The sequence below is a fragment of the Lissotriton helveticus genome, chromosome 1_1 (assembly GCF_964261635.1).
Source record: "Lissotriton helveticus chromosome 1_1, aLisHel1.1, whole genome shotgun sequence".
Classification (NCBI taxonomy): Eukaryota; Metazoa; Chordata; class Amphibia; order Caudata; family Salamandridae; genus Lissotriton; species Lissotriton helveticus.
The window spans coordinates 916,575,385-916,590,919 of record NC_136057.1 but is presented as its reverse complement, the minus strand read 5'-3'; the positions used below and the strand labels follow the sequence as shown (position 1 = coordinate 916,590,919).

General features: G+C 47.2%; 1 protein-coding gene across 2 annotated transcripts in view; it reads left to right on the top strand.

Annotated features, from left to right (window-relative positions):
• Positions 1 to 15,277, top strand: part of LEMD3 (LEM domain containing 3) — a 212,046-nt gene extending 196,769 nt beyond the window's left edge. For both annotated transcript variants that reach the window (XM_078676332.1, XM_078676325.1), the window contains exon 13: positions 13,257 to 15,277. In XM_078676332.1, coding sequence (XP_078532458.1) covers positions 13,257 to 13,420 — 164 coding nt within the window. In that variant the 3' untranslated portion in view covers positions 13,421 to 15,277. The remainder of the gene's footprint in view (positions 1 to 13,256) is intronic.
• Positions 15,278 to 15,535: the final 258 nt, after the last annotated feature.

The window sequence follows — 15,535 nt, the reverse complement described above, 5'->3', positions numbered from 1 at the left end:
CTGAATTAATCCTTAAACCTTCAAATCTGAACTTCTTTGCTTATCAATAGCGTTAAGATAATAGGGGAACCTAACTGACCCTTAAAAGAAGGTTCAGTCAAGCAAAATTAGACTATCATTTGTTTGTATTCTCAGAACAAATTACTTTTTATTACATTTAGCTTATAGCAATATATATATATATATATATATATATATATATATATATATATATATATTTATTTATTTTAAAGGCTCACACTCCATTTCCTTCGTCTGCAACTAATGGCGAAATAAAGAACTATTTGCCTGTACCCCGGGAGTGCTGAACTTTGTTTTCACGAACGAAGTAAATGGAGTGTGAGCCTTTAATTTTGAACGCGTGTACCATCGCGTGTGGAGCACCCGCTCGAGAGTGACCTGTGATCTATGGTACAACAGGAGCGCTGATATATATATATATATATATATATATATATATATATGTGTGTTCGAGGCATGTGGGCTGCTAAATTCATATCTATTGCATAGATCGCCGCCTATTGTTGGGTCCGGATGATTGCACATTGTTGTCCTGGAAGAGTCTTCGAAGTATCACGAGATAGGTGGCTCCTCCCCTGGACTACAGTGCGCATGGGCATCGACTCCATCCCCAGATTGTTTTTTTCCGCCATTGGGTTCGGATGTGATTTCGACGTCTCCTTGTCGGAATCGGAAAAACATACTTCTTTAAGGCCAAAAGGCCTTCGTTAACTGCGTCGGTATTGTTCGCGTACGGTCTCTGCCTTCATCCGACTCTTTGAGTCGAAATTCTGCGGAGTCGACTAACTCTTCGGACATCGAGGCCCTGTCGTCGCGGCAAGACCCCGACGAGCTTACCATGGAGCGAAGTCCGTTCAAGCGCTGCCCCGTGTGTGGATCCAAGTACCCACATATCGACGTGCATCCAGTCTGTAACAAATGCCTCTCGCCGGACCACAACGAGGACAACTGTATGGCCTGCTCACAGTTCAGGTCGAAGAAAACGCTCAAGCTTCGGCGCGCGGCGCGCCTAGAGGCCCAGCGAGCGGCTCCGGCACCCGACGACATCTTCAACGAGCCCGAGGCAGAAGGCCCAAGCCATCGCCTGCAGATTTCACCCCCATCGACGGAGGTCGAGGCTGATCCCGGAGAACCCGTTGAGAGCCAGGACCTTGAATACGTCGAGGAGGTAGGGGACGACGAAGAAGTTTATGGGGCCGCGGAAGATAGCTCGGAGGAAGAGCTATGCCCCGAAAGTTACATGACTCAAGCTCAGGTCACGGGATCGCCACTCGGCCTTACCCACGACCCTGCACCGCTATCCCCGGCCCCGCCTTCTGGCCCGGCCACGGACACTCCAGCGGAGACGCCATTGCGCGTATCGAAACCAAAACCAAAACCTTGGGATTCGACGACAACAAAGATGGCCGACGTACCATCGAAACCAAAACCTTCGGATTCGACCACACCAAAGATGGCCGACGTACCATCAAAAATGAAAAAGCCTGCTACGTCATCGACTCCGTCGCCCGCCGGGCCTCTGAAGCCGAAGAAGGCTGTCGAGCCGACACCGCCACAGAAGGTGGCCAAGGACCCGTCCTCGAAGAAGGTCGTCCAACACATGTCGAGCATGGTTACTCCGGCAAAGTCCACTAAGACTGTTGAAACTCCTTCGGACGCGACTGCGGCGCCAACTGGCAAACGCCCGGTCGAAGCAAAGTCAACAAAGGGCCCCGAGCCAAAGTCCGGAGGCCCTACGCATCGGCACACAGACGCGGGATCTAAAGCAACGGCGCCTAAGCCTACAACGGAGGCGAGGACCATTGGGGCCGAAGATGCGTCGGCGGACACCTCGTCGGCACGGAGGGCCTCCGATGGTGACGGACATAGGGCATCGGTTACGAAACCCTCCGCTTCCTTCACAAAGCCGGTCACTGACTCCCTCAAACGAATTCGGGAGAAGACTTTGACGTCGACGACTCACACGCCGTCGGCTCCGAAACTGGTTGACGCACCTGCGAAGACTTCAACCAAGCTTCTCTACACTCTGCCGCCGAAGGTGGCACCGAAGGCATTTGCACCCAGATCGGTGCGGAAAACCACTGAAACATCGGAACCTTCGACGCTAAGTGGCCGATTGGATCGACATCAAGCTTCAGAAGAACAATCTGAGCATTATATCGATGCCGAAACGGGGAAATTGACGCTCTATAAGAGAAAGATCACTTCCCAACAATTGGAATCCTATGTCATACCACTAAAGAAGAAGAGGCCGGCACAGGACATTCCTGCCCTTGTTGAACCTTTTCAGCCTCCACCGAGGAGGAGCCCATCACCTTTCCCCAATCAGTCAGGGGGAGAGGACGATGACCAGGATGCCCAGTACAATTTCCCGGCTAACAATGACCCTGATGAGCAACAGGACTCATGGGTGGACAGTGGTGACCAGGGAGGCCATCAGGTGGTACAGGACCCACAGGGTTTTGGTGCACGAACATCCCCAACTAAGGATTCAGCGGCATTTCATGCCTTGATAGAGCGGGCAGCTGCAAATCATGATGTGGACATGCATGCTGACCCGGTGGAAGAAGATTTTCTATTTGACACTTTGATCACCAAATTTTACAAGACCAACTCCAGGATGATACTGATAGCTCCGGAGTGGTACCCAGATCTTCTCCAACTCTCCGAAGTTACACCCCAGAGATTGCCTTGCCGTCCGGACCTGCTGTCCAAGAGCCAAGGGAGAGAGTTCCATCCCAGCCCTCCTTCGCTCCCGCTGACAGCATGGCTCCTGAAGTCTTGCAAAATGGGCACTTAGACTTACCAGATGACTGCATGAACATCCTCAAGGAAGTTAAGAGGCCTTCTACTAGAGCTTCCTACGCTTTCAAATGGAAGCGTTTCTACATCTGGTGTTTGAAAAACGGGCATGACCCAGTTACAGGGCCGGTACAAGTCATTCTTCCATTTCTGTTATATCTGGCTAAATCAGGGCTGCAATTTTCCTCCATCAAGGTACACTTAGCAGCCATCACAGCGTACAGAAAATCACCTACACAGGGTTCTTTCTTTAAGATGCCAGTGGTGAAGGATTATTTTAGAAGGATTAAAAAAGGTGTATCCACCAGTTCGAGCTCCTTCTCCGTGGGAGCTCAATGTGGTCCTAACGAAACTGATGGGAGCACCTTTTGAACCAATACACAAATCTTCTTTGCAGCACTTCTCTTGGAAAGTGGCCTTCTTGGTCGCAATTAAGTCTGCCCAAGGAGTAAGGGAATTGCAAGCTCTGTGCTGTAAGGAACCCTACACGGTATTTCATGCAAATAGGGTGGTTCTTATCATCCTAGTTTTCAGCCATAGGTGGTGTCAGAGTTCCACATCAATCAGGGAATCACTTTACCCACTTTCTTTCCCAATCCTTCTACTCCCCCTGAAAGGGCCTTACATTCCTTAGACCTTAAGAGGGTGTTGAAGTTTTATTTGGATAAAACTAAAGATATTAGAAGGACTGACCCATTATTTGTCAATTATGGTCCCATCAATAGTGGATTAGCAGCTTCTAAGCGGTTCATCTCAAGATGGATAGTCTCCTGTATTTCCTTGGCCTATCAGTTAGCAAATAAAGTTATTCGAGGGAGGCCTAAAGACATTCAACCAGAGGAAAAGCCTCAACCACGGCTCTCCTCCGAAACATTCCCATAGCAGAAATTTGCAAGGCAGCTACATGGCGGTCTGTTCATACCTTTTCTCGCCATTACTGCTTAGATTCAGATGCTCAGGCAGATGCTCGGGTCGGTCAAGCATCTCTGAGAAATCTGTTTGGTTGATTGTTTGTACCTTCTGTTTCAAGATTACTTTTATTACTAGTGCTACATTGCTGGTCCGCGAAGTGTGGGGTATGGGCTTGCTATTCTATTCACTGCTTATGACTATTGAAGAGTATCCCCTGGAAGAGAAGGAGAAGTTACGTACCTGTGATCCTAGTTCTCTTCCAGGGGTATACGCCTCAAAGTCATAAGCACCCTGCCCACCTCCCCGGTCTAGCAATGTTAGTACAGGTTTTAATCGGTTTTTACACACCTTTACAAAAAGAACTGACCTAACTGCCGCCTGTGGTGCATGCTGGGAGCATAAGGCTATCTGAGGTTCTTAAAGGCAAAGTGCCTAGATTGTTGTAAATCTTAAAGGCGAGGTGCCAGTTGTCTTTTCTGTCTCAGGACAGTCATTCCTGTGCAGCCTATGGGCCAAACTGCCTACAATTACTTGTGTTTTTTTCCTTGTTCTGGAAAATAGAAGATTCTTGTATGAAGCCATTTGGGTGTATGGTCTCTATTACAAGTTGTCTTAAGTAATTTATTACTATACAAGTATTGCTGAGTTGTTTTCTGGCTGTTTGTCCTTTTTTAGTTTGGACTTTTATGGGGCTGCATAGTTACATATATGTTGGTCTTCATACATATTTGAGTGTATGTATAAACTTTAGTTTCGAGACATACACCTGTATATGTATGTACATATATGTACATATTTTTATATATGTATACATATATTGCTGTAAGCTCCGGGGTCCTGCACATGGGCGGGGATGATTCACTGCTTATGACTTTGATACCCCTGGAAGAGAACTAGGATTACAGGTAAGTAACTTATCGTTCTTTCCCTATAAATTGATGCTGCAGACTTGTGCTTTCCTTCTGCCAAAGATGTCATCCTTCTACATGTGACAGTCCATCACCCTCCCTGCTTTTTACACCCCACCTCACCCCAATATAAAAGATGGCTCCTCATGCTGGACCCTAGAAGAGGAGTACAGGATAGTTGATCAGCTGTTTATTGGCTTTGCTTGTGCTATAAGAGAGGAAGGCATTCCCTAAATGGATCCAGGCAGATTTGCCTGTTATTAAAACATATGGGGCTCGACCCAGAGAGTAATGGGCTGTCGGCCCAGTGAGGCTGTCGGTTGGATATCCACTTGTGGGGGAGGCTCTTGGGCCCCCCTTTGGGGGTGGATGACCAATCCCATCGCGACAAATACTTCAGAGTTTTTGAGGTATTGGTGGGGGGGGGGGGTGGAGGGGTTGTTTTAGTGCTCAAGCTGCACGTTCATTGTTTGGGGGTGTTCCTAGTTTGCGCGAGCATGATGGCATACGGTAACACTACACACACACTGCGTACTGCCATAATTGTGCACACCTATCGGGATGTCCAGTAAGAAGGGGGGGCGGGGGTCTCTTGGTACCCTATGTATAGTTAGCTGGAACGTATGCGGGGCCCTGGACAAGATCAAACGGGTGGCCAAACGAGTGGGGGCTGATGTGCTTTTACCCCAGGAAACCCACCTAATGCGTACGAAGGCCCTGTGTCTACAGCGTTACGGATACCAGCACGTCTTCCACTCAGGCTTCACACGGGGCTCGAGGGGAGTAGCGATACTGATTCACCGCAGGGTCCCCTATATACACACGAGAAGCAATGGTTGAACACCCAAGGGAGGCACATTTTTATCCAGGGCAAAGTGGGGGAGGACACTATTACATGCCCCCCTGCCATTGCAATGGATCTTGGTGGAGAGGCTCCTTAACCTCTGGGGGGGACATGCCGGACACGCTCTCGGTGGTAGGTGGGGACTGGAACGACGTGATGGAGCAGGGCCGAGACAGATGGCGGAGTGGGGGTGCGGTTGAGTCTGGTCCCCCTATGAAATTACACTCCCTGGTGACTGGACTTGACTGGATCGACACATGGAGACATTTACATGGCTCTAGTAGGGATTATACCTATCTCTCTGCGACACATGGTTCCTGCTCGACACTTGACTATCTCTTTGTTCCTAGGGGGTTGGCGCACAGGGTGGAGTCAGCTGACATTTTGCCCAGGGGCCTGTCGGATCATTCGCTTATCACTATCACCTTTCGAATTGGTCCGAGGCAGCAACCACTTAGATGGCATGGCGTATGTCGGTGTGGAACCTGCAGAATGAGGGCTACAGAGAGCATCTAACAGAAGCGACAGATCATTATCTAGTGGCAAATGTGGGATCAGTCCAGTCCCCGGCGGTACTGTGGGAGGCGTTGAAACCCACGATCCGAGGAGTGGATATTCCTTGGAGCGTGGTGGCGCGTAGGGAGTTTAGGGCGAGGTGGGAGGCGGCCGTGGAGGCGTTGGAACGTGGGATGCGGTTGGCGGCCCGGTGCCACTGCAATTACTTTTGGCGCAGCAGTCTCTGGCGGCCCTATTGATGGATGAGGCCCATCAGCCTTGGCTGGCTACGAGAAGTCTGGTTTACCAATGGGGGGATAAATCCAGTAAGATGCTGCATCGCTAGTGCCAGGGGGCGTTCCACTCCCAGACTATGCTGAGAGTCCTGGGTCCCACGGGGCGCCACTTATTGAGCCGCTGGCTGTGGCGGAGAGCTTCGCAGCGTATTACGAGGATCTTTACTCACCAAGGGAGTGTCTCACGGATGAGGTCATATAAATTTATAGAGTACCTTCCACCTAAAGCTGTATCGGATGAGGTGAGGGATCAACTGGACAGGCCATTGACAGACAAGGAATTGGGTGCAGCCCTGGGGGAGGTGATTCCTGGGAAAGCCCCGGGACCGAATGGATTCCCCAGGGAATTTTTAAAGATGTTTTTTGTGCAACTGGCCCGCATTATCGCCCGGTGGTGGAGGAGGCACAGGGGCGGGGCTCAGATCCCCAGGACTGGAAGCATGCAGAAGTGGTGGTGTTTCTCAAGCCCGGCAGGACCCCGAAACAGCGTGCGTCATACCGTCCCATCTCACTTTTAAACGTGGAGGCGGAGGTACTGGCCAAAGCATTGGCTAACCGCCTCCTCCCACATATTTCTACCCTGGTACACCCGGACCAGGTGGGGTTTATGCCCCAGAGGGCGACCCGCCACAACATTAGGCGCGCACATGTGGCGGCCAGCGGTCAATTGAGGAAACCAGCGGGGCTCCTGCTGGCCGACATGGACAGAGCCTTTGATTCCCTCAGCTGGGTATATTTATTTGTCCTCCTGCGGAGGTTTAATCTTGGCTCACGATTTCTGGCCTATCTCACGCTGCTATACACTGATCTGACAGAGTTGGTGCGGGTGGGGGGTGCGATTTCTCGCCCCTTCCCTGTCAGGCGGGGTACGCGACAGGGGTGCCCCCTCTCCCCATCCCTTTTTGCGCTCGCTATGGAGCCACTGGCGGCCTGGGTGCGCATAGATGCCTAGCTTAGGGGTTTCGGGTGGTCCCTGGGGCTCTCGGACAGAATTGCTTTATATGCAGACGATGTCCCGTATTTTTTCTTACCCCCTTGGACAGGTCGGGGCTGCGGCTGTTGCGCATCTTACAGATCTTTGGGGAAACTTCGGGATTATTTATGAATCCACGTAAATCAACGATCTGGGTTTTGGGGGGCTATCAGAGGCTGGGGACGTGGGCTGCATCGGTTCAGTTGGCAGTGGGAGGAATGAAGAATTTGGGGGTCTTCCAATCCGATATGCCGGCGGTGTCCTAGGAGCGCAACCTGGTGCCAGTGTGGGATCGTACTCTGGAAGATATTAAGGTCTGGTCCCATATGCCCCTGTCCATATGTGGTCGGTCGGCCATATTAAAAATGGTGGCGCTTCCCCGCCTCCTATATCAGTTACAGAACTATCCTTATCCGGTCACACCCCGATGGTTCCGGCAAGTGAACGCGGCGCTGGGACAGTTTCTGTGGGAGGGGGGGGGCAGAGTAAGGGTATTTATATATTTTTTTTATATTTTTGCCATTTGTTAAGCGCGGCGAATACCCGTAGGCGTCTTGGCGCTAGATAATTCACTAATTCTTCTCGGAAGGCTCATAGGGTGCTGATTGATTATTGATCGAAGAGCCACGTCTTCAATCCCTTACGGAATTGGAGCAGGGAAGAGCAGGTCCTGATGTGCTGCGGCAAAGAGTTCCATAGCTTCGATGCGGCGACTGAAAAACGACGGTCCCCCCACGTAACTGTTTTTGATCGTGGGGTCACAAGCTGGTTAAGATTGGCCGATCGAAGCTGTCTGGCCGGTTTATAAGGTCTAAACTGATCATTAAAAAATTGTGGGCCTAGATCATTGAGTGCTTTATATACTATGCACAGGGACTTGAATTTGATATGATTACAGATAGTCAACCAGTGATATTTCCTGATGGTATCAGATATGGACGAGAACTTAGGTGTTCCCGACAGCAGACGTGCTGCTGCGTTCTGAATTGTCTGAAGCTTAGTGGTGACCCTTATCTGAGCGTTTAAAAATAGTCCATTACAATAATCGAGGGACGATAGCACTAAGGAAGTAACCAGGGTTTTGGCGGCAGAATCAGGCAAAAACTGAAGAATTTTCCTGATCAACCTTAACTTATGATGGGCTGTAGCCGCTACCTTATTTGCATGTGCTAAAAAGTTAAGGTCACTATCGAAAACTACTCCCAGATTCCTGACCTTAAGGGCAGGCCTGGGGGGGGTCACCTAAGGCTGCCGGCCACCAGGTTGCTGACCAGTCGGGATGAAGAGGTCCAAAGATAAGCACCTCCGTTTTTTCAGAGTTAAGCTTCAGGCAGTTCACTGCCATCCACTCTCCAATTGCTAACATTCCGCGTTGGAAGCGCTCCGCCACCTCGGGTCCATTGTCTTTGATGGCTAAGACTAGTTGTGTGTCATCAGCGTATGAGGTTATGCTCATCCCGTATGCTTTGATGACATTAGCAAGGTCCGACACATATATGTTAAATAGTGTCGGACTTAGGGATGAGCCTTGAGGAACCCCACACGGGAGTGACATCTTAACTGATTGATATGGGCCCAAGGTGACTGCCTGCGATCTATCAGCCAAGAAGGATGCGATTAGATCTCTTGCGGTAAGGAGAATGGCTTTCTTTTCGACACGGTCTAGCAAGATCTTATGGTCGACCGTGTCGAAAGCCGCTGATAAGTCCAACAGTACTAACACTGCTGTTGCTCCCTGGTCTCGGATGGTCCTGATAACATCAGCTGCCTTAATTAAAGCGGTTTCCGTACCATGGTATCTTCGAAAACCGAATTGCGATTCGTCCAAGAGAAGATGTGTCTCAAGATGATCGACCAGCTGATGATTCATGGCCTTTTCTATCACCTTGGCTAGGAATGGGAGGCTTGCAATAGGCCTGTAATTCTTTAATTCAGCCTTATCAAGGGTTGCTTTTCTCAGCAGGGGCTTCACCAGCGTATTCTTTAAGAAATCTGGGTAAATTCCGGAGGCCAATATCGAGTTGCAAACTGCGGAGATGACAGGAATAAGTGTGTCCATCACTGGTGCAAGCACTGAGAGAGGACATGGGTCTAGCGACGATCCAGTTTTAACAGAGGAAACGATAACCTTTGTTTGATCTAAAGTAAGTGGCTTGAAACTTATCAAGGCTTTATCCAGAGGGAGATCAGCGGGAGCTGCTAATATAGGCCGCGAGGCAAAAGCCTGGTAGATGTCGTTAACTTTCGAAAAGAAGAATGTAGCCAATTCGTCACAAAGTCGTTGGGAAGGGGGTGGAGTAAGGTCGGGGGCATTACCTGACAATGATCTAGTGATGTCATATAATTGCCTGCTTGAATTTTTGGCTTTTTCTATCTGGTCTGAGAAAAACTTCTTTTTTGCTTCTATGATCATGGCTTTATAGACAGTCAGTGACTCTTTATATGTTGTCTTGTCCTCCGTATCATAATTTTTGCGCCACTGCCTTTCCCTTTTTCTGTTCTGTTGTTTTTGCCTCCTTAATTCCTCTGTATACCATGGGGCAGATGGAGTATTTCTGTTCCTTGATAAAGTTTTAATCGGTGCTAGCATATTCGTGGCATGCCCTATCCAGTCATGATATTGTTGGGTGGAAATATTTGAATCAGTAGACGACAATGGAGAAGCACTGCGCACGTGTTTCCTGTCAACCTATTCCGGGGGCCTGGCCACTTTGGATGTTGTCTCCTACTATCAGGCTACGCATCTGCTGGTCCTCAATAAGTGGTGGTATGGGGACAGGAAAGACCCGGCTTATGCGGTTGAGTGGCAGCTCATGGGGCGCCATTCCCTTCGCACCCTTCTGTACTCTGCGCCTCTTCGGAGACATCTGCCGCTGGCCACACGGCTGATATTCTCTGTCTGAAGGCAGGTGCTGCATAGGATGGGGTGGTGAAATACACTAACACATGAGACTCCTCTGTGGAGCAATGGATGCCTGCCTCAACTAGCGGCACTGCAGGGCTTCCGGGGGTGGGACGCGATTGGAGTCTCCATTCTGGGAGATGTTGTAAAAGATCTGACGCTCAAGTCCTTTCAAGACATGCAGGAAGACTATAGTATGCCACGAGCCCAATTTTATTGTTACCTACAGTTTAGGCACGCCCTGGCCCCCAGCTTGGAGGGGCTGGAGTCACTCCCTGATTTTAGCCCCATAGAGGCGAAGGTCTTTATGGTGGAACTTCCAGATCGCAAGATCTCCCGCATTTATCAAACGTTGGTCATTAACTGCTCCCCGGACCTTTCAGGGGCTCAGATGTGCATGGGAGGTGGACGTGGGTGACCTGGAGGAAGAGGACTGGGCTGAGGCTCTCGTGAGCCCGTGCAGGGCAGCAATAGCAACACGCTTGCGGTTAGTGCAGTTTAAATATCTGCACAGGGTGTACTTCACCGGGAGGCGCCTGTGGAAGGTGGGCTTGATCGCATCACCTGAATGCTTTCGCTGCCAGCGGGAGGAGGGTACACTTCTCCATACTGTCTGGGATTGCCTCTCCCTACATAAATTCTGGAGGGGAGTGTACCCATGCTTGTCGGAGGTATTTGGGTGGGAGCTCCCCTACACACTGCGCCTGGCCCTACTACACATCATGGAGGGAGTGGGGGTAATCGGTACACGCGGCACCTCCTGTTATTGGGTCTTACACTTGCGAAAAGAGACATTGCTAGGGCCTGGAAGGCACCTAGGGCTCCGTCCGTAGCCACATGGAAAAACGGGCTGGACTTCTGTATGGGGCTCGAACAACCTGTCTATCTGGCCAGGGGATGCCCGGACAAGCTTTATAAGATATGGCATAGGTGGGTGGATTACCGGGGGCTAGATCTGGAACCGCCACAGGACATGGAGACGCGCCCGCCGGGCTGATGCGTATACTATTCTGATGTTTGTACAGGGGTCGGGCGGAAGGTCCTGGAAGGACTGAGGTTTTATGGGTGTACAATGGTGCAGTGGAGGACTGGGTGTGACATGGACGCGATTTGGGGGGAGGGAGTGCGGGGGGGTCGTTATACGGGGACTTGTTTGTTGCTCGTCAACGTCAAGTAAATGTATATCTGATATGTGCAGTAGCCCCTGGTGCTCAGGGCCCTGCAATTCATGTGACGCTTGACAAATTAAATTTGTTTAAAAAAAAACAAACATGATATTCTCAGGTTAAAAAGGAGCTTGCCCGGGGCCTTTGGGCTCATTCCCCCATAGCCAAGACCACCATGGGTGCATTGACTAGAGGGGTTCTGATACGGTATATCTGTCAGGCTGTGACATGGGTGCCTGTTCGCACCTTCACAAAACATTGTCTCAACATTCAAGTCCACAGGGAGATCAATTTTGCCTGCTCGATCCTGCAGAACATCCTAGAGTAAATCCACTCCCGTGACCCTGACCCTTTTACTGGAATACTGCTTTGATATCTATTCAGAAGGTGAGGAAGCTATTTTTCAGAGGTGTCCAAACCTAAGAACAAGCTACTTTGGTAGCATTCTTCATGGTAGATACCATATCTCAACGCAGATTTCTCACCGCCCTCCATGTTTCTCTTTCGGTAGAGAATGAAGGGCGGAGACTGAGCTAGATTTTGCGCACTCTAACATTTGCAATCTCTGTTGATCCTCGTCTGAGGGTGTGGCAGAGTTCCAAAAAAACCTGATGATTGTGTAGGGCTGGTGCCTATATACAGTTGTGTGTTGTCAATCCCTGGAGTGTCTCAAGATCACTGAGGCGCCTGTGGCGCACAGGAGTAGTTGCTGCCAAACATTTTGGATCCTGTCTTGTGCCTGGGCAGAATTCTGAGGTGAGGAGTTTGTGGCTCGATATCCAACAGAAAGAGCTTAACCGAAGGTCCGTAACTTATTTATCTGGGAGGGCTGTCCTCAATATCAAACTGTTTTATGCCTTGGCCAGGAAACCTCCTGCAGAAGACCTTCAGACTCATTCCACCAGCACGTCAGTTACTGATTTATATTGGGGTGTTTTAATTTTGGTCATCTGTCAGTTTGCCACATGGTTTGCCCATGTGGCAAACTGGTGGCATACTTTCACCAGGCATTGATTAATAATTACGTAGCAAAGGTATTTTTGCCTGCACAGCTCTGTAAGACTACCTGGTGTAAAGTCCGCACCAGACCCACCTCTGTGGAGATTTGATATAGATGCGGCAGGGGAAATCTGAGAAGGCGGATACTTAACTTGGGTAACTATAATTATACTATATACTCTAACTGCAGATTACCCACCACCAGGCCTTCTCCCTCTTCTGTGTAGTGTTCTCTCCCAAATAGCTGTTGCACACTGCCAGTGAAAGATTAATTCCGTTACCTACATTCCATATTCCTTAGTGCGGAACATTTCATGATTAAACTATTGTCCGTGCTCCGGGGTAGCTCCTTTATACGGCTCAGTGGTGTCAGAGGCTGGATGAAGTCTCAATGCAAGTCATTGGTGCTACATGTTGGCTCACAGGAGATATTGCAATAGCGTACGGATCCAGTCTGGCAGCTGGAGATTCACAAGGTGAAGAATCTGCCCTTGGATAATAGAATAGACTAGATAAAGCTTTACCAAAGAAAAGCAGCTTATTCATTTGTAAAAATTGTTTATACATTGCTATAAAGTTTACTAATTTGATGGCATTAATAGAAAAAATCACAACACTGTCTAGATGGGCAATCTTCTTTTCTCCTTGTCTTACATCTTCCTTTACCCTCGACTTCAGCACCTTATAAAATCACTTTTCAGAGATTTGGGGGATTAAATGTATGTTAAAATAGTTTTTGTCACATTATTTGGTTTTGGAGATAGAAGAACTAGACACCCTCACCTATTCGTCTGTCATAAGGTAAACATCCCAGTTTGAGCCAACCATTTTAAGCTTAACACTCACCAGAAAGAAGCAATCCCTTCTTTGTACTTTTGTATCACTGTTCAAATTAAAGTTTTATCATACCCACCTCTAATATGGTTTCTTTATTACAGGGAAACTGGTTACAGTGAAATACCTCCGATTGGATCGGTACCATCATCGCTTTCCTCCTGCCATTACGTGCAACACTCCTTTAAAACCGTCAAACAAACATATGAACTCAGTTTCACACCTCCGTCTTCGGACAGCGACACCTAACTCTCGGGGAAACTCCTGAAAGGAACTTTCCACTGCAAGGACACTTATTTGCAGCAGGGGACAATTCTATTGGCTGCCGTCTTCCTTTTTTTTGCAAAAAGAAAGAAAACAGCGCTTTTTGTACGTAACATTTTAATGATGAGAAAGTGATCTTTTGGACTTCGCAGAGATCTTTGAATTCCGAGAGGACTTGGGTGCGACAGAACAGTGAACTTCAAGAACAATTGCTTCATATTGTTTGAAGCTTCTGCCATTACCAGTGCATTTAATGTTTTGCATGAGAAACATTAAATTATTCTTTTTCAGATGTGGAGAATATATTTTTTGCACCAAGAAGTGTTTTGATAAAAATCCAAACTCGTGGAGATGTCTTGTATATCTATGGTTTCATGTAAACTTTTTTTTAATTGCCTGACTTCTCAAAGACTTCAATGTGGATTTTTCAGTCATCCCCTTTAATTTCTGCTGCTGTAGATATTTTGTTATAGCTGAAATATTGGGACATTTGGCTTTAGTGGTATCATCACAGTGTGAGGAAACGGTAATGCAGACATACCTAAACTAGTTTTGTATATATAAAAGTAAATGCTGGTGGTGGCTAGTTATTTTATTCATAACGTAAAGGTATATTTGTGTGTCATGTACTATACATGCGCATACACATGCTTTTGTATGTATGAATGAAATAGTAGTTGTACCATCACATAATGCTTATACAGCCAAACACCATAAAAAGTATTCAATAGAAGTTTAAATATCTTTTTATAGGTTTTATATAAAATGGCTGATTGCGCGTTATGTCGGATGCCAGTTGTAATAGATTCAACTTTATATAAGCAATAAAACGATTGGCAGATACTGGAACTTTTGTGAAAAAGGTGTATTTATTTTAATTACCAGGGCTATGACAAAAGTACCATTGGGATTAAGTCGTACTCCCACGTTATTTATATTTTTATTCTAGCTTAAACTACTCTGTGTGAAGTTCATAAAGGGTGTGTTTTTCTTCATCAAAACATGCTTAGGTTACTGTTTTGGGTCATGGATGCTGAATATATGATAAATATAAAAGTGAAAGTTACTTTTGTGCATCAGTATTAAAGTTGTGAAAGAAGTTAAAGTGCCTGGTTTTTATAACCGCTCGGTTTGAAGCACTTTTCTGGTATTTGTTTACTGGTTAGAAGACTTGTAGGACCACTTATCTATCGTACGTTTTTTCTGTGATTATCCATCTGAATAAATGTTGAGACTGGATTGGTGCCAGTTCATTTGGTTTTCTAGAGAGAAATTCTGTTTTTAGGTTTGCAGCATGAACTTGCACAAAGCATGTTTTCTTTTGGTTATGTGAACATGATGCACACTGAATTTTACTGTGCCTTACCACTGTGCTTTTGTGAGCACCATGTTTATTAAAGTCAATTGATTGATGGATGGATTTGTTAAGATCATAAACAGAATACTTTTAAAATCCTCTTGCTACAGACCGGATCCAGAAGTGTTGATATATTCTATTAAGTAACTGAACTTGCTGTTTTTTTGTGCACCCTTGTGAATTGTAAAACAGAATTGACTGGCCCTATTTATGATCTATGATCTATTGCAAGAGTGAATAGTGGCATTTGAAAAGGTCCTTTTGGTGCTGAGGCATCATTGTTTCCCTTGCTCATGCAATATATTTCATGTAAACACTGTAAATTTAATATTGTGATATGTACTATTCAGCTCATTTGCTAAACATGTTTATTTGACCAATTTCCCTGTCTGCAAGACAGATGGGAATGTGTATAATGCCTATACATTTGAGATTTCAGATGTTTGTGATTTGTCACTCGTCCTGTAAAAACCTCAAATTAAAAGTTTATAAGGGATTTTTACACGTATGACTTTCAGATCAATTTATTTATTCTTAGTTATTTAGTTTGACCAATAATCTAGTTCAGGTGTCTCCAACCAGTCGACCGTGAGCTACCAGTAGCTTGCAGAAATCTTTAGAGTAACTTCACTCTTTAGTTCATTTTTAACTAAACTGCAATAAATACGTGTTGGTTGTCCTCTTAAAGTTAAGGAAAGGTTGTGTTTATTTTACATTATCAGCCTGCAGATAGCAGTGCTCGATGACGAGCAGTGCTCCACA